General features: G+C 34.6%; 1 protein-coding gene across 3 annotated transcripts in view; it reads right to left on the bottom strand.

The window, feature by feature from the left end:
* Positions 1–25,296, bottom strand: part of FUT9 (fucosyltransferase 9) — a 154,808-nt gene that overhangs the window by 79,052 nt on the left and 50,460 nt on the right. For 2 of the 3 annotated variants that reach the window (XM_036024489.1, XM_036024487.1), the window contains exon 2: positions 1,499–1,586. In XM_036024489.1, coding sequence (XP_035880382.1) covers positions 1,499–1,586 — 88 coding nt within the window. Of the gene's footprint in view, positions 1–1,498; positions 1,695–25,296 lie in introns of those variants that run through there. The other variant, XM_028508367.2, reaches the window with a different exon arrangement.

Below are 25,296 nucleotides of genomic sequence, written 5' to 3'. Positions count from 1 at the left end.
GATATATTTTTTATCCTTAGAAAGAGTTTCTAGCAAGAAAAAGGTGGAGAGAATGGAGAGTAATGCTTGAGGTGGGTGTTGCAGAATCAGGTGTTGTTCAGGAACGGCATCTTCCAAGGCCCTAAATGTACCATAAATTTTGGGAGCACTGTTGACTAATAAGGGCTCCAGTCATGGCTTACTTTCTTCTGAGCAAAAAGGGAGTGCACTACCTCCTTTTCTTCCCACTGTTGTGAGTTAGTATTTAGTGCTTAGTACTTCTTAACTTAAAAACAAAACATAGTATCCCAGCCCTTTACTTCTCTCCTTACTTTTAAGCGATGTGAAGTTAATGGTAAAAGTTTTCACTACTGAATCAAGAAAACTTTTCTCCCCTTTCTTCAGTTTATTAAATAAATTGTGTGTATATACACACATATTTATATATGTATGATGGGGAACCCCAAAAGCCCTGGAATTTATTTGTAAAAAATTGTGTATTCTTGCATGTTTAAATTTCAGTCCCCTTCAAAGTACTCTCCAATTGATGCAATATACCTATCAAGACATTTTTTCCACTGCTCAAAACAGTTTTTTAACTCAATGATTTTTGATGCCTTTTAGTGCTTCTGCCATTTTTGTTCCACCTCTTCCACATTGGCAAAATGTTTCCCTTTAAGGACTTTTTTCATCCTGGGAAACAAAAAAACAAGTTGCTTGGGGCATGATCAGGGGAATAGGGAGGGTGGGGGATGGGGGTCCTGCCATTTTTGGTCAAAAAGTGCTGAACACTCAGTGCTGTGTTGGCAAGTGTGCTCGTAAATCACCCATCATGAAATTAGCAAATGCATCAAAGGAGTCATTTAAAAAATTCACTGAAGCCAAATGCAACCTCTCACAACACCACCAGCCAGCACACTGAGACAGATGAGTTCCTAGAAAACTTACCTAGCAGGGGAAACCTGTACTACAAGGGACCCACCATCCAGAAGATAATTCTGTGCTTTTGGGGGCTCCCCTTTGTACATCTGTATATGAATGATTTAATGCTAAAAATATCATCTTACCAGAACTAAAACAGTTTTTAAAAAGATAACTAACATAGGAAAAATTGAACAGACCTTAAAAAATAAACATTATGTTTTAAGACATTTCAGTAAACTTTAACACTTCAGCATAAAATTCTGCATATACAGTATTTTTAAAAAAATTATAGAAAAATAAGAGTGGTATAAAATCTTAAGGGCAGTAAGTATAATATTTATAAAAATGTAACTAAACATAATGGATATATTATTCTACATGATAAATAACTGTATTAAGCTTTAACTTTGATACAATGTTAAATCTAAATTTGCAGAACACCTCTTCCTATAAGATGACCTTCTAATGCTATTCTGTATCTTGGATGAATTGTAGCTTATCCTTTTCTAAAACAATCTAAGTTATCTACAAGTTCTAACTAGACACATTTATCTCACAATCAAGCTAGCTTGGGAATGTAAACATATATACTTACAATATAGAGAACATATCATGGAAAGCACATAGACAGTTGTTAGGTTATTCCACTGTACTTTAAATTCTTGAATTAGTATATTCTTAACCTGTTGGGAAAGAGAGAAAAATTATGTTGGTTAAATGTACTGAGAGTACTATAGATGTAACTAAATAACCAAAAGGAAGCTAAAATAAATCATTCATTTTATAACCCTAGATCTTTCCAGATATACTTTTGTATCTTTGTTTACATTAATTTATTATTTCTTTTAATTTCAGAAGAATGTTACTGAATCAAAATAAATATTATTATTAAAATTGAATGTTGCAATTGAAACCCTAAGGAAATAAGTATATCTTGTTAACTGAATATATTTTGTAGTTTCTATTTTTGTGTGTTTTTTACTTACAGAATAAATTGAGCCCATAACTCAAAAACCTAAAATATAAAATATAAAAAGTTTATAAATCATCTTGATGTTTATAATTATCTGAATGCTTAATAAAACAAAGACCAAATAATCAGATGATTTGTCTAGACATCTTTAACTTCCGGTTGATTGTGTCAGCTGCTATGGTTTGAATGTTTGTGCTCCCCACACCCCTTCCCACAATTCATATGTTGCATCCTAACATCCAGGATGATGGTGTTGGGAGGTGGGAGTTTTGAGAGGAAAATAATTTAGTTTCCCCCTAATTTAGTACTTCTCTTACTTATACTTCTATTGTATTTAAACACAGTTAAAGATAATCAAAACATGGAGAATAGATGGCGTATCTATCTTATCTTTAAAACAGAATGCTACCTAATCTTTTCTCAAAGGTATAAAATGCAGTAGATGAATAAGATGTCTATATTTTGTCTCAACTGTTGAATGTTTTCTGATGTGAATAATCTTCATTTAGTCATCACAGCAATACCATAAGGTAGGTTTTATTATCTCCATTTTACAGGGTTCTGATCATTCAGACATCTACTCCATATAAGAAGCTAGAAGTTGTTACAAGCTGGGGAGCTCGAGTTAATTCAGCCCTAATCCAAGTGTCTACGCAGAAAAGTCTTCACTTGCACATGGCCTCCTAGACACTGCTTATAAGATAATGCTGCCTGGATATCTACTTTGAATATCATTTGAGCCCCCAATTTGGAAAAAAAAATTGTTTTATGAGGTAGATCAAGTTTCTCTTTTGAAACTGTACATATCTTGTACTTGACATTTTTAAGTGAATAAAACTACAAACTTAATTATTGCATAAACATATATAAAGTGTTGGATATATATCTTGAAATTAAAAATTAATATATTTAATATTATTAAATATAGAAAAGGGGCAAAAGGGGCATTCACACCTACTCAACTGGTTATAGACTATATTATATTTGAGCATCTGTTAATTTTTTGACAATAATATTCTCTCAGCATCAAATGCTATTTGTGCTCTGTTTTTATCCTACAACATCTAATTTGATGCTTTTGAAAAGTTTGTTTCTGGAAAGTTAGAAAACCCAACATTTAGAATTGTATCTAAAATGAGAGCAAATAATTGGGACCAGGAAGTGGCCTGAGTCCTGTTATCTATTTGGCAACTCAGATTTGTGTGTGTTTGATTTTCTGACTTGCCAGCAAAAGACATTTCAAAAGCATTAAATCAGATGTTGTACAGTAAAAACAGCAAGAACAGCATTTGATTTCTCATATACTTGTCTTTCTGCTAGAGAAGTCAAAACATCTGGCTGACATGGGCCAGAGATGGGCACAAGACACTCAGTTTCTGTTATCCATGTTGATGGATGTTTTAAAGTGAGTCAGTCCTGAGAAACAGGGAATCCTAAATTCCTTTAGTTCTGTCTTACCTATAAAGTCTAAACTTGGTGGATTAGTCCATTATTTGGATGTTTTGTCAAGATCTGGAGGCTTAGTAACGCCAGCATAAAACACTAAGCTGATTCACTGACTGATCTACTTTTTGTCTTGATGTTATTCAGCAAGCCACACATGACTAAGTTTTCATGGAATTTTATTAAAGAGTTTCAAATCATGCAGGAAGCAATAGGAAGAGAGCCTTCTTCACGTATACTTTTGAGATATAACAGGAAAAGTGGAGAGAAAGATCAGATTGGAAGAGGAGGGTGGCTGCCACAGCTCTTGTTTCCTCCTCTTACATCTGGAGGTCAAACATCTGGTGGGAGTAGCTTTAGAAATTCATAGTTAAGGGAACTCTCTGGGTTTTGCCTATGATTTTGAGAAGGGCTACTGCACTGAGTAATCTCACACTAACACATGGTGACTCAATAGTGTCACAAGGTTCCCGTGGTTAAAATAAAGCCAGTTTGCAATCTCAAATCTCCCCTGGTTATTGTGTGGCATGGATAATGGGCTGAGGAAAACAGGGCCTACTGGAGGCAAAATGGATCAACTACAGAGGTTTGTGAGGTTTTTCCATTCTAACTAGGTGTCAGAAGAGGGAGGTAGCAATGTACATAACAGTGAGGACTCTGATGGACCTGAATGCCAGGATCCAGTGCAGAGAGAATTAGCTGGACCATTAGGCAGAGAGAGAGGAGAAAGAACTGTGAGATGTCAGCAGCAGAGCAGTCTACAACAGGACTGGACAGTCTCCTTGAGCAGAGGCAGACAGCAGAGGTAGCTTCGTGAAGGAATCCATGTTTGATCTGAAGATAAGGAGTCAGCCTTATCTTCAGGGTCAAGCATTGCAAGGAAAGGGGATACAGGATACAAAAGCCCAGGGCAGGAACAAGCAAGGCATATTCAAGGAGGGAAAGAAACCAAATCACATAGTGACCCAGGGCACGGTGGTGGTGTGGTGGAGAGTGAGGTAGACAGGTAGACAGAGGCCCGGTCATGCTGGGCTTCACCGGTCTCTGTAAGGAGGTCAGACTTTATCCATTATACAATGGGGACAGAAGGGGTTTGACTAAGTAACTAATCAAAGTTTAAAGGATCCCTTCAAATATTCTGTAGGTAATAGAGAGAGGCAAGCTGGGAAGTGGCAGCCAGTCGAAATACTATAGTGAGGCTGGGAGATGACGGTGAGCATAAGTTTGGTGGCAGTGACAATGGAGAGAAATGTTTGGATTTGTGATATATTTGAATAAAGTATAAAATTATTTTCATTAATGTCACAAACAAATGCATCTTTGATCCACCATGTAGGACAGGTTATTTTTCCTCTAGCAAAGAGTCCATTTAAAAAATATAAATTACATATTTGTTTATATAGGCTACTTCAATTAATTTGAGTAAAATTTACTAAAGGGAAAAATATGGAGGAACACTTGTATTTTATAATTGTTTTTAATTATTGTTGATTAAAGATAGTATAACTGATTACAAAAACACTATATGATATTTAGAAATAAAAGAACAGGGGAATAGAAAAATGGAGCATTACTTATCAACAAGAAAATTTTACAGGACCCCAACTGATGTTAGAAATATCTCAGGTACATTAAAAATTGGATTCCATTAATAAGAGTAAGTTCCCTAATTCAATTCACCAGATGTGATTAAAGGCCATTGAATTTTGAACAAATAAAGACAATTACTTTATGCAGTTTACAGTGATAAATGAGATTTGCTGGCGGAAGAGGTCACTGAGCCAATTCCTGTGGCTATACTTTAAACAGAATTTTATGACTTCAGAATTACTACACTTGGCCCTTAAGCCTTCTTTAATTCAACATACATTTCCCTAAATGAGTTCTATATAACAGCTGCTAGATGGTATGGCTAAAAGGGTGACTAAAAGACTCTTCTGCCCTTGAAAGGTTCATAGTCCAGAGAAGGAAGAGAAGAAAGGGGAATGAGGAAATTTGCACAAAATGTCTGGTCAGGGGCACAATTATAGCGGTATTAATTTACGTGGCTGAAGCTTAATAGATAGTAGGTTGTGTCAAGAGAATGTTGAGTTACAAGTAGGTAGTACAGTTTGAGCAAAGATAAGGAGAACAGAGATAAAATAGTCTGGGACTAAAAGCTAACTTGACTTTAGTGGAGCAAAGAGATAAGCAGAGTGTGCCCGTAGCCTGTTCAGGAAGCGGCAGAGGTAAGAGGGGCTGGCCATGGGAGGACCCTCTGGTCACACTGAGAGCTTGAACATCATTAACACTATTAAGAATACCACCTAATAATAATAAAGTGGTCACTATATACCAGCCACAGTTTTAAGAGTTTCACATAAATGTTTTCATTCAATCCTATCAGCAAGTGTGTAAGGTATTATTTTAGAGGATGAAGTACTGACAGCTTAAGCAGTTTGTCCTAGGTCACCCAGCTTGTAAACGGTGTAACTAATGTGGAATCCAGCCAGACTGATGCCAGACCTTCATTCTTGGTCCCACAAGTCTGCCTCATGCGATCAACATAGGATGATTTACATGTAAGGAACTCTTTTTCAATATTTTTTTCTCACAGTACTAAATATTGATTTGCTCTTTATAGTAGGTAAAAACGGGAATAAGAATCCTGAACCTAAAAACAAGTGAGGAAGAAAGAGGAGAGAAAGAGAAATTAATGAATTTTCCTTAGCAGTTTACTGTGGGACAGATTCTAGTCCAGGTGGCTTAATGGTCATCTTTCTTGGTCCCTATCTCTGCACAAACTGGAATAAAAGGGAGCCTGTGGGAGAAGTGTGTGATTCGTGCCTGTTTCTGTGGCTCCTTGGTTATTGTCATCATCTGTATTGGGCCTGCTATGCAGCTGGCTTTGGTGATGTTTCCTGACCCCTATTTCTCATGGGCATATGAGACAGATCTTTGTGAACTCAGAGAACGGTGCCGGGGCTGGTGAAGTGAGATGTCCCTCATGTGGACACTTCTGCTTGTTGAGTTGCTGCAGGAGATAGGGGATTAGCAGTTTTTAGGACCATTCACAAACATTGATATCTTGTGGACTTTAAATATACCTGTGTTTGGTATAGAGGTTATTGTTATCCACAGAAATATTTTTCAGGACACACTTTTTGAGTTAGGGAGGATTGCTTTGTTCTCTTAAAACCTGCAGAACCCTTCAGGGAAAATTATTGAGCTTCTCCTAACTGGGACTTGAAACAGCACTGAAAACCTCACTGTGCATTCTTCCTAGAATATCCATTTTACTGAAAGTTTTGGGAAAACAAAATTTACTCCAAAATAAAGATATATCATAAATAAAATGCAGAATGTACATACATTTTTAAAGATTTATTTATTTAACCAAACACTTATTGACTCCCTATTATGATAGACACTGTTCTGGTTATTGGAAATATCTTGTCCTGGTTAGTGAGAAAAGAACATAGTATGCTTTAACATGTGTATAGGAATTTTTTCAATTTTATTGAAAAATAATTGACATACCTCACTGTACAAGTTTAGTGCACACATCAATATGGTTTGATTTACATATAATGAAATTAATACTACAGTAGATTTAGCTAATATCCATCATCTCATATGGGTACAATAAGTCAGGAAAAAAAGAAAAAATGTTTCCTTGTGATAAGAATCCTTAGCATCTACTCTCTTAATAATGTTCATATGTATCATGCAGCAGTGTTAGCTACAGTCATCCTGTTGTACATTAGATCCCTAATGCTTATTTATCTTATAACTGTGAGTTTGTATTGTACCTTTTAACCCCCTTCCTCCAATTCTTCCCCTAGCCCCCTCCATCCTCCATTTTTGGTAAGCATAAGTCTGATCACTTTTTCTATGAATTATTTTTAGATTCCACATATAAGTGAAATAAGACAAATACAGTATTTGTTTTTCTCAGTCTGACATATTTCACTTAGCCATTAAATAAGAGGAAGTCCTACCATTTGCAATAACATGAATTTCCTCGTATTTTATGGCTGAATAATATTCCATTGTTTATATATACCACTTCCTTATCCATGCATCCCTCAGTACACACTAAGGTTGTTGCCATGTCGTGCCTATTGTAAATGATGCTGCTATAAACATGGGGATGTGGATATCTCAATTTCTTAATTTCTTTTTTTTTTGGAAGGGGAAAATGACTTTTATTTTTATTGTATTTTTTCCATTACCAGTTAATCCCCTTATAGTTGTCCTCACCCCCACAACGACCACACTGTTGACCATGTCCATGAATCTTTTTTCTTTTTGCTCAAGCCCTCCCTCTCCCTGGCCCCTTAGCTGTCATCGTACTCTCTGTGAGTCTCTGTCTATTTCCCTTGTAAGTCCAGTGTGTTCATTAGATTTCACATATGAGTGAAATCATATGTTATTTGTCTTTTTCAGAAAATTTGTTGTTAATGTATAGATAAAGCTGCTGTTTTGTGCATGTTCATTTTGTATACTGCAACCTCATTGAATTCATTGATTAGATCCAACAGATTTTTGGTTGTGGCTTTAGGATTTTCTTTACATAAAACCATGTCATCTGCAAATAGAGAACATTTTACTTCTTTTTTTCCCTAATTCTAGTACCTTTTATTTATTCTTCTTTCCTGGGTGCTCTAGGTAAAACTTCCAGTAGTATATTAGGTAAAGAGTGATAAGAATGGGCAACCTTGTCTCGTTACTGATATTAGAGAAAAAGCTTTCAACCAATCAACATTTAGTATGTTAGCTCTGAGCACATCATATGTGACCTGTATCATTTACTTTCTATGCCTAATTTTTAAAAGTTTTTGCCATGATGAGTGTTGAGTTTTATCAAATGTTTTTTCTGCATCTGTAGAGGTGATCATGTGATTATTTTCTTTCACGCTGTTAACGTGGTACATCACACTGATTTATACATATGTTGAACCAGCCTTGAATCCCAGGGACAAAAGCCACTTGATTATGGTGAACGATCCTTTCAATGTGCTGCTGAATTCAGTTTACCAAATGTTGTTGAGAATTTTTACATTTATATTCATTCGTGATGTTGGCCTGTAGTTCTCTTTCCCGTGATGTCTTCTTCTGGTTTTGGTATCAGGAAAATGGTGGCCTCATGAAATGAGTTTAGGAGTGTTTCCTTCCCTGTGAGTTTTGTGTTTTGGGGGTTTTTTTTTGGAAGAGTTTGAGAATAGTTGGCTTTAATTTTTCTTTAAATGTTTTGTGAAGTTCAGCAGTAAAGCCATCTGGTCCTGGGCTGTTCTTTATTGGAAGAAGTTTCAATTACTGATTCAATCACCTTACTAGTAATTGGTTTATCTGAATTTTCTACTCCTATGAGACATCTTTTTATGGAATTCCATTCATGAGTATTTTTGCCTTCAAAACTGGAGAAAACCCATCATGATTGTTTGGGTTTAGACATGGGATTAGTAAACTGTGCTCTAAAGAGCCAGATGGCAAATATTTTAAGCATCACTGGCCAAGAGGTTAAGTCAAAGATGTTTTTGAGGTACTCATCTATTACACAGTTTCTGTCGCAGCTCCTCACCTCTGATGTTGTAGTGTGCAGGCAGACACAAACAAATCCTGTGGTTGTGATCCAGTAAACCCTTGTTCGCACACCCTAGCAGCAGGTCAGACTTAGCCCATGGACCATAGTTTGCCACTCTCTGGTTTGGACTGTATGAATCTCTCTTTTTTTTAATTTCACGGAAATTTGGGATTAAAATGGTTTAATTTTATTTCTGTCTTTAAATTGAATCAGTAAAGTTTAAGGATTTCACCCCCTCATTTCTCTACCTTTGAGGGGGTGTTGGTGTAATTAATTCAATCAACAATATGTCCTGATTTGTGAGAAAAGCCAGTTGGTAGCCCAGAGGCATCTGACGAGAGGATGGACACTAGGCTGAGGTCCAGTGGCTGTTCTCAAAAAGCAAGGGCACTTCTTGCTTGTTCAGCTGATATTTTGATTTCTGATCCTGCTAGTTAAAATCCTCCCTGGATGAAGGATCTGAAAATGGGAGACAGAAAGTAAAATCATGATAAAGACTATATGATACCTATATCTACCCTCAGTCATACTCATCCAGAGCGAGATGTCTGACTGGGACCAAGGATGGGTGAAAGGCCAGGGACAGATGGTTGATGATGATGTTTCTTATCTTTTTTGTCTATGACAATAACAACTAAAACTATTGGACACTTTTCTTTATAAACAGATTCATGAGCTATATTTCCAAGAGGTGTTGATAAATAAGTGTGTGGGGTAGGGTCCAGAATTTCCGGATATAACAAACCCTCCCTCTCCCAGTGGAAGTTGTTGCAGGTTTTGGGGAGAATGCTGCAAAATGCCACAATGAGGTAAGTTCCAGAATGTTCAAAACAGCTGAATAAAAGCAACTATAGAAATTCATATGATTATTTAAATAACTATTAAAACATTTTTGGTGCAGTGTAATTGCATAAAAATAAATGTATTTTATTTATAAAACTAAGCTATAGCTCAGACCAAAGTGTCTTGGAAAATCAATAATCAAAATGAAGTTAGCATATTTTTTATGATGAACAAAGAAGAAATGTTAGTCAAAATATAAACAGATATTTTATGCCATGACAACTTACTTTAAAATCATGTATTTACTCTTTTGTAAAGTTGCATTTAAACTGATGAAAGATTTTTAAAAATCAAAACTTCTTATTAAATGCTAATCCTCAAATAAATAATGTTCTGGGAAAAGAAAAAGAATCTAATCCAACTTTAGCTGCAAATGTTTCATTAAATACAATGGTTTGAGCAGTATATTGATAGCATGTGATTTAATAAAAACCAAGTTATTTTAAATAATGAAATACACTATACAATTCAGAATGCAGGGTGATTTATAACAAAGCTGTACTCTGAGCCATTGCATACAGGGAAAAGCATTTGGTATTAAAATGCATTCATTTCCCTTGGAGCCCTTTTAAAACTTGAGTTTTGGGATTTTCATGGCCTAAGAAAAGGCAGCACATTCCCCTGCCCTCGCCCCTTCCAGGGGTGAGTGTTCCGCAACAATGACTAGAGACTGACTCTGCTAAGCAGCACAGAAAGAACCCAGTTACCTGATTTAAGCTTTATAAAGACTCTAAACTTGTTCCTACTCTTCTCGTTTACATTTAGGAAGTGTTTTTGGAAGAAAAGAAATCCATGCCTATGAAAACTATTTACATGTGTGTAGTTTTCTGCAGTGAAAATTTTGCATGAATGTCCTTCATATTCTTCATACGTCCTTTATATATAGACCATGTTTGAGAACTGTTCAGATACAAATCCACATTAACATGGGGAAATTAAAATAAAATATAAAGCCATTATTTATATATTTTAATCTAAAGAAAATATATTTAAGTATTTATCATAAATGTGAAAACACTACTAAAGGAAAGGTAAATAAGTTAAACAGCCTAAGTTTCCTCATTTTGCAGCTGGTCCACTCTGGTGCCTGGGTGGGGATGTAGACCCTCAGCCTTGGGTTTGCTGAAAGTGAGGAGCTGTGAGCTCTGGACAGAAAGCAGCAACCAGGAAAGCTCTAACCCCACACACTTGTTCGGATCCACACATTTGTGTTACAAAATCCTTTAACAATGCAAATGAATCCTAGAACAATTTTTATATACATTGACTTTGTCCTTCTAACCAACTAGTTGAGATTAGCACTCCCACGCCCCCTCATTTTGGTGGATTGAATTATGTTCCTAAATGATCTGCTGAAATTTTAACTACCCAGTATCTGTGAATGGGTCCTTATTTGGAAATAAAGTCTTTGCAGATATAATGAAGTTAAGATGAAGTCACACTGGATGAGGATGGGTCCTAAACCCAGTGACTGGTGTTTTTATAAGGAGAGAAAAATCTGGAGACACAGAAACACAAAGAATGCCATGTGAAGCCAGAGGCAGAGATTGGGATCAAACAGGTATAACCAGCAAACATCAAGGATTGCTGGCAACCACCAAAAGCTCAAATTATTCTCTCAAAAAAATATAACCTCCAGAATTTTTGAAAAAATAAATTTATGGTGTTTTAACCTTCCTGGTTTGTAGTAATTTGTTACAGTAGCCCTACAAAATTAATACAATCCTCAAATGTTTAATTTGTATTTGGGTGAGGGGGCTAGATGAGGTAATGGTGGGGTTCTGCAGTGATGAGTTCTTGAATAACAAGGCAGCATAAAAATTCTGTTCACATGGGAGATGGAAATTGAGGGATGTATCTAAAAACACACACATATATATTGTTCCTGACTGAATGTGAAATCATCTTAGATAATGCTGTTACTCATTAAAATATATGTGATAATCTTTCTGAAATGTTTGCTGGGCTCCTCCTCTAGACCCACTTATATGTATAGGCCACTCTTTCTTTGCTCCCTCAGCTACTGCCGTGGGGTTGAAAGCAGGCAGCCTATGCATCTGCTCCTGCCTGTGATTTTCCAGAAGCCCAGGGCCTTAGGGGAGCAAGAGGGAATCTAGATCCTGCCTGCTACTCTCTGAGCCTTGTTCATTTTGTTCTAGTGACTGTGGTTTTTCTCAGTTCCTCAAAGGGCTTTCCTATCCTAATACAGGGTGAGGTAAATGTAGGTATACAGTTGTGAGTATGCAAAACACAATTTATTCTTGTAGTATTATTTATTAATTGTTGTATTATTTTTCATATGAACACTTGTACACCTCTGTTTGCTCGGCCCTGTGTGTAATGTATGGTGGCTTTGGTGGCATGCCCCACATTCTAGTGTAGGTGGATGTGGGAGGAACATAAGCTTAAACTATTCTCCCTGGTGTAATGTGAAGACAGTCTCCCTTCAAATTTGGTGTGCTGAAGTAATACACATTCAATTTTTATGTGCTATTTGATGTAGTATTAAACTCAACTACATCTATATAAAATTTATGATCCTGGACTTCAAAATCAGTAAGTTATATGTAATTATAAGCCACCTTACAAATTTAAGGCTGATAACATACAAATCTAAGTAAAAGATGACTATTATAGCTGAGTGTTTCTGAAAAGCAGACTTATGGTCTACTTGGTATAGCTTTGAGAGAAAGAATTTATAAATCTTCCAAGCTTATTAGCATCATCAAAACTTTTATGTACTGGAACTTAGGAGTCATAAGAGCCATATTTTAATTCTGGCTCTACCACTGAGTAACCATAGGGAAATTTCTTAATTCCTCTGTCCCTTAACTTATATACTTGTAAATGCTGGAATGGTAATGGATATATTCCTCTGAAAGACTATTATACACATTACAATAAGGTGAGTTAAGTTCCTGGTACAACGGAATAGGTCCAATTCATGGAAATCAACATTTTTATTAGCTTCTGCCTTTCATTGTAGCTGTGTTGGCAAAGCCCCTTCCCTCCACGTGGAAAGCTCTCTGAAGGCAGAGTTGGTTTCTTACTTATCATGTGCCTCACCGCACAGAGCACATGTTCCCTGTCTACCCATACATGATGCTCAATGAATATAAATAGTTGTTGAGTTGAGAGGATGAAAATGCTGCAAGGAACTGCTGTTACTATTTTTATTCGCTTCTCATTTTAGAGCTGCTAAAATTATTTTAAAATTCTCTTTTTGTGGATCCTTATGTACTTACTATCTTTGAATCATTTTTATTCTTACCTCAGGAAGAATCATGATTATATGTTCATATAGTATAGACATGAAGAAAGGCATATTCCAATCCAGATTTTTGTTATAGAGATCTTTTCTGTGGCATTTCTTAATTCATAATACAACTTAATTTATTAGCTCTTCTATGCATTTTCTTTATATATAAAGAAATGTATTTATTTATTTTATATATAAAATAACTATTTAAATATTTACACATTTATTTATAATATATTGAATATACCTATATATTTAACATATTGCTATTAATAGTGATCAGCATTAATAACTATAGATATGGATATAGATGTATATATATATATATATATATATATATATGAAGCCAAGATTAGCATATCCTTTCCCTTTATCTGGGAAACGCCCCATTCAATCCCCATGGCACTAGATGCTGTTTACAAACATAGCATCCACCTCTTCTCATCTAGACAGACACACCTAAGTCTCTTCCAACTCCATCAGTCACATGGGAAAGATAAATGAGAGGATAGAAGAACACATAAAAAGAAAAAAATTTTCAAGAGATTAAAATAAAAATAAACAAAACTTATAAAACAAGTGGCTTTGCTGGTTCATCATCAAATTAATAAATATTTGGTAAGTACATGAATGTGCAAGAACTATACTAGGTGCTTGGTGATACACTGGTTAGCAAACAAATATGGTCTCAAATTATACAACTTGATATTAATTATACAACTTCATAAATAATGGTAAATAACAAATGGGATAGAGCCCCAGAGAGAAGGAATAGCATGGAATGTTATAGGGGTAAAATGGGGAAATCAAACCTGTGTCTCCTGAGTAACAGAGGAACGAGATGAGAGCGAAAAGATAAATAAAAATCATGGAGGAGGAGGAGGAGTGAAGACAGGATATCCCAGGAGGAGGAAAGCACACGTGCAAAGGGCCCAGAGAGAGTTGTAGCATGACCCATTCGAGTGTTGGAGAGAAGCCAGGTGAGGCTGGAGCCCAGAGCTAGGAGAAGATGGCAACAGCACAAAAATTTGGAGGGAAAATAGAAATCTACCATTGTAATGTTCTCATGCTACATGTAGGTGGTATCACATTACTTGAAGATGGACTGTAACAAGTTAAAAAGGTATATAGTATAAATCCTAAGGCAACTAAAAATTTAGTTTTATTAAAAGCCGAGATAAAATAGATGACAAAATATTTAAATAATTCAAAAAAAAAGTAAGCTTTCAACTTTACTTTCTGGATTTATGAGCATGAGACTTTTCCCCATCTAAAAATGAGAGCTAAGTCTTCAAAAACTGACATTATAGAAAGAAATAAAGCTGAGCATTGGCCTTCACCCTCATGAAGTTTGGCTCCTTTCCAATCCCCATGTGTTAAAATGGCCTTTGTCTCTCAACCAATAGTATTGGAGGCACAGGAACTAACCAGGAATTGGCAGGCTGCACAGTCCTAAATTTCAGGCAGCCTGTGCTTTCTGACAGCTGAACCCAGCTACCATCACATGTCTTTTAATATCTAAGCACAGACAGATTCTTTTAGTGTGAGGGTTAAAAAGTGAGACCACGTATAGGAAAATATTAATTATTTGAAGAAGTACAAGGGTGCTTGGTAGATAAGAACTTCTTAGTTGGAATTAAAGTCTAGAAACAAAGTAAAAACTGTGGTCAAAACTGGGCTTTTCACACAGAGAAAAAGTTGAGACCCTAGTGTAAGCTAATTATAAATTAAAGTCCAGATGGATTATATCCCTAATTATGAAAGGCCAAACAATATAATCAATGGAAGAAAACACATAGGCAAACATTTTTTGTGACCTTAAGATGGTGAAATATTTCTTAAACAAATTTCATAAGACACTTAAATTGTAGGGGTTTTTTTCACTGAAAAAGGTAAAAAGTTAACTGATTCATTATATCAAATTAAGGATTTCTATTCAAGACAAGTTAATGGACAGGTGACAAACTGAGGGCAAATAATAATTAAGCCTAAATGTGACACCCAATGCATATTTAAAGTAAAAACAATTAAAACCTATGAATTTGAAATTAAAAAATAGAAAAGACTAACACAAATGTGCATATAAATGCAAATGAAAACAACATTGTGCATATCAAATTGCAAAATTAGAAATTTAAAAATACTGAGTATTAACAGGTACCTACCATGTCAGTTGGAGAATAGGCTAGTAGTATATTAAGTATATGCAAGCAACCTGTGATTCGGAAGAATATATACCTTGGTCTGCCCAGTTTCTGGTGATGCCATTGTTCCAGTATAATTGTTAGTAATGCTCTCCCCACTCTCAAAATTGTTTCAGTGTGGTGGATAAGTTAAATGACTGCCCTACTGATAACCCAGCAATCCTACACCTTAATTTCTCACACAGATCTTTAAGAGAATATGGGTGAATATGTGGATCACAGTGCTGTTGATGGTAGTGGAAACGAGATTACCTAGATGTCAGTCTCTGGGGAAGTAACTAAGTAACATCTAAAACGTGCAAGACATGGAAGCCTATCAAATTAGTTTTTTGACTAGGCAAAATATACTTAACTTTAATTATTAGGCAAATAGGTGTTTTGGTTTTGCTTCATTTCAGCTCTTTATTCTTTCACTGTTACCTTAGGCATAGAAAAACACACCTTAAAATTTAATTTTATTGAACTCTTCACTGATCTATGTAAACTCTACTAAAATGAGCCCTAGATTCTAGATAAGTATTAAAGACATTACCTACAGCTACACTTATAAATCCTCTTACAAGTAATCATTTCTCAAAAACTGTGTTGTCATTCTTTCTAGCTATTGTCTTAGAAGCACAATTAAGCTTTATTTGTGGGAATTACTGAGAAATGGATCACAACCATGATCATAAATAAAATGTTAAATATTTATTCATGAATATTTTATGCACCATTGTTCTTTTAAATACAATTCTGAAAATAATTCAAGGACATGAATAAATGCAAATTTGTGTTTCTTTTGCTTTTTAATAGCCTGGCTTTACTCTGTGTCTTAATGTATAGCAATAACATTGACAGATAAAGTGTAGTATAGGTGAGGGGTTTCTCTTCGGTGACAATCATTATTGCTTCTCCATTTTTTAAATAAAATGGGTCTATTTTTTTGTGCCACAATGACCTTTCTTTTCCTCAGAGGTCATTAGATTTAGCAATTAGTTCTTCCTAAATTATTCAAATTTATCATTGTCACTCTCTTTATGCCAAAGGACTTCCAAAGTAACTTCTTATTGTAGAACAGTTCTTAGTCCTGTCACACACATTATAGACTAAAATTCTAGGTGTGCTTATTTTATATTTTCAGACTGAAGTCATTTTTTACACTAGAAATAGACTCTAGAATGATGGGATTTATCATCTTAAATGCCCTCAGTAACATTTGTCAGTATATTAAAAGGCAAATTGATGGCACAAATATCTGTAAAATTAACAAACAATACACCATTAAAAATGGTGGATTGATCTCATGCATTTTCTCTATTTCCAAAAACCTCACCAAAATTACTGTGAATGAATAAAGAGTTTTTAAACATTCAAAGAGAAAAGGAAACAGGAATATCAGCAGCTGAGATTCAGGAGGAACAATTTCAGGAGGACATAAAGAGAAACAGGAAGAGAAGTAACTGAGTTAACCTCATGAAAGAAGCTTCCATCCAAGTGCCTAGACAGAGGGAGAACAATAAGAAATTGATCAATATAGCCATGACATCCTGGAAAGTTCAGCGTTAGAAGACACCAGGTAATGTGTGAAGTTATTTGAAATGGAGGATTGGTTGAAAGAATGAATGTGGATCTGGTGTTTTCTAGCCTTCTTTCTCATCTTAAAAAATAAGGTATCTACAAACAGGGGAAAGAAACCAAGTGTCTATTTTCAAGAGAAACTAAACCACAGTAGCTCTTAATACAGGGATACAGAGAAGAGTGAAGAGAAAGGCAAACATCAGGGCTAAATATGGGATGCAGTGAGTCTAAAAACATAGTTGGACTCTGATCTGATCCCAAACCTTCAGCCACAGGATATACACCTCTTGGGAAAGAAATCAAGGAGTCTTTAAAAACTCCATGGGGGAGAATGGAGAGTAGTAATATAAATACTGAAGTCTCCCACAGAAAAAAAACAACTTCCTATAAATTGATCAATCAAACAAATTCTATTCCTACACTAAGAGCTTCAATAGTCTATGTTTGGTTTTAATCTTCATAAATGAATGCCAAACTAAGGATCCTGGGGCATTTGGTTAGCCTCTGTGTGCAAAAAGGGGATCAAAGCAAGCACATTAGAAAAAGGATCATGAGAGAAAGAAAAAGTACAATAAATATCTCAGAGTTATCAAAGAAAATGTATCTTGGAAACAAAAGTAGAATGCTATAAAGCTAGAGGAGCCGAAGAGCAACTATTACAAAAATTATATTTCTAATAGTAAATTTGAAAAATAAACTTATGGGAATCTTTCAGAATAAAAAAAACAATGGTGAAAGGGGAAGAAGTTGGACTGAAAAAATAAGACAATTAGAATCAATTTCAAAAGTTCAACATCTGATTTATAAGCACTGTAGGAACAATCCAAAGAAGAAATAATTTAAAAAAAATGTTAACACAACTAAAAAATAATAAAGGGCATGATTGAAAGTGTTCATTGAATAACTAAGGCAATGATGATTTAAAGAAATTCATACCAATATGCTTCATCTTGAAATTTCAGAGCTCCAGGGATAAAAAGTAAATAAGATTACAAAGGGAATGTAAAAACAAAACACATGAAAAGGAACAAGAAAAAGTAACAGTTTCTTAATTCTAAGAAAACACTGGATACCAAGAAACATTAAAATCTGAGGGATAATGATTATCATCAGAGAATTCTACAACTTATCAAATTATTAGTTGAGTGTGAGCGGGGGAAGAGGAAGAGTACTCCAGGAGAAAAGACACCAGGGTGGGGGGAAAGCTGATAGATTATATGATAATTTTTAATATTTTTAAATTATTTGAAAAGGCTTTGATGGGTTTGATAAACTGGGAAAGTAAGTAATAGGCACATGGAAACGATGCATATTGGAAAAAAATATTAACTCCGAGAATAATAAAAAATTGTACAAGAAATTATAGTGAAAATCTAGATCATAAATGACTATTTACATCATGATAATAGTATAAATCTTCTAATTAAAGTTTGTAGTATTAGTAGTTTAGGAGTTTGGATAAAAAGAATTTGTGTGCACATGTGTATTTTTAGGGGTTGGGAGGATCCTGGTTTCATTTACTGTAACTCAAAGTGAAAAATTAACACAAATATTGATTAATTAATTCATAGAAGCATAAAAATGTATGAGAACTATGGTAATGCATATTTGGGAGTATTATGCCTCTGGGGTGCCAATCTCTGGGAAGAAAAAAAGGCTTGGGAAAGGAACTGCAGGGTTTTTTTCAATATTTTATTTATTTATTTTTTAGAGTGAGGGGAAGGCAGGGAGAAAGAGAGGGAGAGAAACATAGATCAGCCCCAATGGGGGTGTGGTCTGCAACCTAGGCATGCACCCTGACCAAGAATCAAACCAGCAACCCTTTGCTTCACAGGCTGGCACTCAATCTACTGAGCCACACCAGCCACAGCTGCAGTTCTTCTTTACTAGACTTTGTGTGCTATTTAATGGTTTTAAGCTATGTTAGCATACAGTTAGATCAAAATTTTACAAATTAATAAAATAAAGAATGAAGAGTCAATGGCGAACTAACAATCAAGGTTTCCCCATTATGGTCTATTTGTTTATATGAATGTAAACCTGACTGAATGTTCCCATCTGTGAGCAAGGTAAACAACAGTTGCTGCAGAGCACTTCATGGGATAAATCTGAGGACAACATATCTACTATTAGAAGCACCTCTGCTCCCCTAGGGGAAACAATACTATAAACACAAAATAATGTTTTAACAGGCTTATTCTAAATTTCCATTTTATTGGGAGTTAAGCACGCATTTATATATTTTCCCATCACTTAACCCCTTGCCTTTGGCAGCCATCACCTTGTTCTCTATATCTAAGGGTTTGTTTCTGTTGTGTTTGTTCAGTTGTTTTGTGGTTTCTTAAAAAATTCATATGTAAGTGAAATCATATGGTATTTGTTTTTCGCTGACTTATTTCACTTAGCATAATGCCCTCTAGGTCCATCAGTGTCTTTGCCAGTGACAAGATTTCATTCCTTTTGTATTTATGTAAACAGTATGATACATTATCAATAACTTATTTTATACCTATGAAGTTAGTGCCAAGTATATATGTCAGTCTCAGCAGTTCAATTTTCAAATGAAAATAACAGATCATTTTGCTAATTCTATTCCATATAGTGAAATGATAAATGTATCCTTCTAATGGGCCTAACTAAAACACAAATTTTAGATAAAAACTGAAAAAATATGTTGATATTTGTCTGCTTGGATAAAGAAAGATTATAATTTATATTCACAAGGTAGGATAAATTAATTCAGCAGCCTGGAAAGACTATGTATTATGCAAACCTGCCATCCTTGATGTTTCACAGGTATCTAAATAATCCCTATTAGTTTTTTCTTCTTTAGGCCTTACTCCAAAAGAAAATAGTCTTTCTGCATTCCCTGAAATCTCAACATTAATTAAAAAATACTATTTGCTGTAGAAAAAGCAAACATTCTTTGGTACCTGCTCCTAATGAAAGGTACTGAAAATCTGAGCTATTTCCGCATCCCATGGAAGTGGCATCCACCAGCTCAGAGACTGCTCTGGCCGCAGCTCCCTTCAGACCACGTGCCCAGTCTTTTCCTTATTGGCAGTAGACAATAGGCTGGTGACACAGTGTGAATAGCATAGCTTGTGTAAGTACCCTTTTCTGGTGTGTTTTGAGAGGCAAAAGAACAAAAGCTGCTCTAAAAATGAGCTATTTGGGGCTATAAGTATTTATTAATACCCACTACAAAACATGTAGGAGGAGAAGAGAAATGTTATCCTCTTAATTAACTTACTGTATATATTGAACCTTAGAATCTTACATGGCTCTTTTATTGAGCTACTGTCAAATCAGTCTGTGGACTTAAATTGAAATAAAATCGAAGGAATCAGCTAACTGATATTAATATTTAACTGATGAAGCGATCAACTAAGATTAGCAGTTTGAAAAATCTAAAGGTTTAAAATGGGTTTTAATTTCCACTATATTCTCTTACACATTCATATTACAAGAAGATCCGGTCTTTACAATATTTGACCCATTAATTCCCCTTTCAAAATACAATACAATGAATGAAATATTAAAAATTAAAAAAATAAAAGTTATATATGACTTCAGTTTTCATATTTGCCAAACTTGTTTCTGCAAGAAAGAATATTTAAATATTTGTTTTTCAGAAAAGTGAGATACATTTCTGAAATACAGAATTTCCATTATTTTCCTCTGTACGCTAAACATGAAATGGTAAAAAGTTAATATTTGAGGATTCCGTGCATTCTCAGCTTTTCATCAAATCCTGGCCAATGACTTTGTCACTGGTATATCCAAGGAATACATTCAATCTTAATTGTTTTCCCACTATTTAACATTTTCAACATCATTAGTTTAAAACTTGGCTCCTGACACAACCAACTTTCTGTTTTGTTTTTGATTTATATGATGTAGGAGCTTTCTTCTAGTAATTGAATCTTCTTAATAAGGTGTGTGTATATATATATAATCTAAAAAGTAAAATCTATCTATTGTTTATATTTTATACAGTTACAATACCTGATATAATCTCAAGAGCAAGTTTTTAATGGTAAAAATAGTTTTCTTATTAAAAAATAATAGGTTATGTCAGTGACTGTTTTTAAATGACCTTATTTTTGATCCCCAATGTTCAAAAGAACAAAGAGGCTCTTTTAGAAATGTTCTTTGGGAAAGATCTGTGAAGTACTAGGTGAGAGGAATTATGATCCTATCCCTTTTACAAAGAAGGAAAGTGTTATGTCAGAAGGCTAATTTTAGTTTCTTCCAAGAGCCTTCTAATTAGAAGATTAAACAATTAACAAAAATCTGACTCCTAGCTAGATAGCAATAGCCAGACTTCTTTCAGAAATTCATGTCAACTCTTTCTTTCATCATGCTACTTTCCTTCCTCCCAGAAAATGACTGATTTCAAATTCTATGTCTTTGGTCTTTTTAAATTGATTTGAGAGAGAGAGGAGGGGGGGAGAGAGAGAAAAGGGAAGAGGGAGAGAGAGAGACAGAGAGAGAGAGACAGGCAGAGAGAATGAAATATCAATTTGTTGTTCCACTTATTTATGCATATTCTTTGGTTGATTCTTGCTCCTGCCCTGACCCAGGATGGAACCCACACCCTTGTTATACGGGGGATGGTGTTGTAAGGAACTGAGGTACTCAGCCAGAGCCTATGTTTTGGATTTTAACAAACCAAAGAAAACAGTTATCATTGCATTTTATGTAAACTGCAGAACTAATGGCCCATGTGCATCTGCCAGCAGGCTACATTCTTAGGGCTGGGAACCATGTGAATATTGTTTGGTGCAATATAAATTTTATGTGAAAAACCAGCCACTGCAAATATTCCCTGAGATAAGTTTTCAGAGCTAAAAGAAACTCTAATAACCATCTGGGCAAATGGTTTGCAATGTTTTAACCAGTAAGGTTCTTTCATTATTTTAGCTACAGATCCTAAATTTTGAAGGGTTTAAAAACAGGGGGCAAGCTGCAAAGTAAACAGTAATTTTGTAATACTGATCATCATATGGAGCTTCCATTTAGTTCAAAGAGCTCTGTCACTACCTTTGGGAGCCCGGGTTGGGAATGAATGAGTCCCCTTCCCTTGCTCTACAGATACCAGGAGCTGTGCCAGGGTATGCATGAGGGTCAAGGCCGCACAGCCAAGGAGAGGTAGCACTGGAGAGAGAACCAGTATAAGTGGGTATAGATTTGAGAAAGCAACATCTCTGACCCCTCATTAGCACTTCTTCCTCAGCATGCCCCCTTTAATACTTGTGGTTCCCATTGTCTTTTCTTACTTCAATTTTTCTAGCTCTGCTTCTCATAGACTGCAAATGTTTTAATAGCTGGATATTGATGATGTTCGACCCATTTCTCTAAGCTAACCTCCCTCTTGAAATTCAGACCTTTATTTCCTATTTCCTACTGAATACTCCAAACTCACAGACCTTTAGGTTTTCACTTGACCTGTACATTTATTAGTAATACCATCCTCCCTCTTTTCAATACTCCTTCAGCAAACAGTGCACATCTCATCTTCTGTGAAAGTCCTAATTTCCATCCTCCCACCACATGCAGGTAGAAATCATGTGTTGTTTTCTGTGCCTGCTTATGTTTCAAGTTATAGAATTTGTCTTCCCTTCTGATTGACTGTCCATGTGTGTCTCTCCATGAGAATGAAAGAATCCCAAGGGTAGGAAGAGTGCCCGGTTCCTTTTGGTAATTCCAGTGCCTACATAGCGCGTGGCCTCAATGTGTCTACAAAATAAAGTTTTATCAGTGGTGTAAAATTTGATTTGTTCAAAGTACTACAAGTATTTGTTATTCAATTTTCCCCTCATATTTAGAGTAACCATAAACTTAACTTAGCTACATTTGTGTATTTCTTACATCAAAATATTTTAATTAAAATATATATAGTGCAAGAAGGGGAAGGGGCAAGTCAAGGAACATGTATAAAGGACTATGGACAAGGATTATGGGGGAGGGAGGATTGCATGTGGGAGGTAGGGTGGGCAGGGCAGGGGAGAGCAATGGAGGAAAGATGGAAACAAATGTAATTGAACGACAATAAAAGAATTTTAAAAAGAAAAAGCTTCAGTCCATCTTTTATTTTTTTAAAAACTTGACATTACAGAACTAAACTGATATGTATTAATAATCCACTTTTACATCTTAATGACAAACAGAAAAAAACATATAGTGCAAAATGATGGCTTCAGAAAATCTTTCACTAATAAATTAGTGAACTTTGTTAGAGAGAAAAATGTGATTTATTTATAAAAATTATGGCAAAAACACTATGTTAATACAATGTTGAAGTTATGTGCTAAGTTTACAACAAATTACATGTCAAAACATTATATATTACTAATTTTAAACATACTCTTCCCCACTATTTTTTAAAGATCCCAACAATTGTGTATGGGAAGAAAAAATTTCTGTCCTTCAGTGTATTCAACAAGGATATATCTGTAAGACAACCTCTTAGATGCTGCGAGAAATAATACGAGGAAGTCATAACTTAATAAATTGAGTGAATTTAGTGAGTTTCTTCCATGCTTGCAACCAGATGTTAATATACTCTGGGTGCTTAAGTATGTAGAAATAGAGAGAAAGTGTTGTGTAATGGCTGTGAGTTTGGGATTTACAGTCAGTTGGGTTTGAATCCTTCCTTTGCAGTTATGTGACCTTGCAGAATCCAACTGCAGTTATGTGACCTTGGGCAAGTTACCTAACCTCTGTAAATTCCTACTTTCTTATTAAAAACGCAGCTAATAATAGAACCTATTTTATAAAGTCATTATAATAACTAAATAAAATAATGCATAAGGAATACTTTGTGGCATATTTAGGTGAGTAGTAACAATAAATGAAATTATTATTATTTCTATAATTGTGGAGTGACTGTTATTGGAATTTTGGTCATAGGAATTTACACATAGAAGGGACTTTGGTAATAACTTAAAAACAAATGCCTTATTTTACAGTTGAAGAAAGTGAAGTTTAGAACAACTGTGAATCTTGCTCATGTGGTAACAGTTAAACTGGGACAGCCTCCAGGTGTCTGGAATTGCATGCTTGTTATACTCTGCACTAAAATGACAATTAAATTTTATTTTCTACATCATTGATCTGCTGTCAATAATATTGATTTTTACTTCCAGAATTACTTTCTTTGGATCATTTATTTGAATGAAGTGTCAGAAAAATTAATAATCATGATATGTGGGCAGATGTCTGGAAATTGTTTTAAATTCTTAATTTCACATTGTGCTTTTCATCTTCATCCTTCTCATAATACCCACTTTCCAGAACACACTATCACTTGCCAGTGATAGAACAAATAGAACAAATCCTATGGCTCCCAGAGCCATGTCCACACAAATCCTCACGTAAGGATGCTGTTCTAATGCCTGCGCCTCAAGAACAACATCTCCAACCTGCAGTTTCCTACTGGAGACACGTCAACTGTCAGATCTGGGCCACTTGCTGCTCTGCTTCTAGGAACTTCTCTGCTACCTTTTGGATTTCTTTTTTACTTTCAACTTGTTCAAAAAATGCAGAATTAGGTTTCAATGAATTATTCTATATGCATTAGCTACTTTAATTGACCGAGATTGTTTTAATATAATTTTTGGTCAAATAATTTTAGGAAGTGCTCATATTTATTTTAATCTGGGCAGTAATATTAAATGTATGTACTGAAGTTAGTGAGCAGAGTAATAGCTATCTGATATGCTTCTAATTACATTACATACAGTTCAATTCTTCTATTTAGATTACTGTGTCCTTAGTAAAGTAACGAATAATTCAGATCCTAAGAGGAAAATGGTTTAAAGAATCTCTGGGATATATTACACATATTCTGGTATAAATCAAGTTGCATATATATTTCTGAATCTAGCTTTTTACTCAACGTTTTATAATAATTTTTACCATGTAATTATAATTTTAATGCTGGCTTAATATTGCATATTATAGACTGTCATAATTAACTTTTCTTATTTTATGTGACATTTAGGTTGATTCCAATGATTTGTTATGTTATGAAAAACATTTTAATAAGCATATTTAAATAAATGTATTTTTATATTTTAATTTCTTTAAAACAGCTTCATAGAATTGTAATTATAAGAAAAAGACTATAACATTTAAAGCATATTATTATTTCTATTAAAAATAATAAGTGCCCCTCATATATCAGCTAATCAAAAAAGTAAAATATTTTTCATTGTCATATATTTTATTAATGGGGCTAAATATTTTTCATTAATAGTTGTATCTAAATTAATGAATAATTCATAATTTATTCACATAGTGTGTTCATTGAGGTATTTTTATTTTTATTTAATTGGTTTTTAAGTTTAATTATTATTTAAATGTGCTTTACAAATTTGTTCTAGTATTTACTCAACTTTCTCAAAATTATCTTACGAAAAGTTGTTTATTTAGATGAATTTGGAGTTGACTTTTAAAGTTCCTAAAGGTATCCTTTTGATTTTGATTAAAATTAAATTAAATATATAGACAAATCTGAAAGTAAATATTTTTTGTCCTG

The sequence above is a fragment of the Phyllostomus discolor genome, chromosome 4 (genome assembly GCF_004126475.2).
Source record: "Phyllostomus discolor isolate MPI-MPIP mPhyDis1 chromosome 4, mPhyDis1.pri.v3, whole genome shotgun sequence".
Taxonomy (NCBI): domain Eukaryota; kingdom Metazoa; phylum Chordata; class Mammalia; order Chiroptera; family Phyllostomidae; genus Phyllostomus; species Phyllostomus discolor.
The sequence above is the reverse complement of the archived record's forward strand: the minus strand, read 5'-3'. Positions and strand labels throughout refer to the sequence as shown.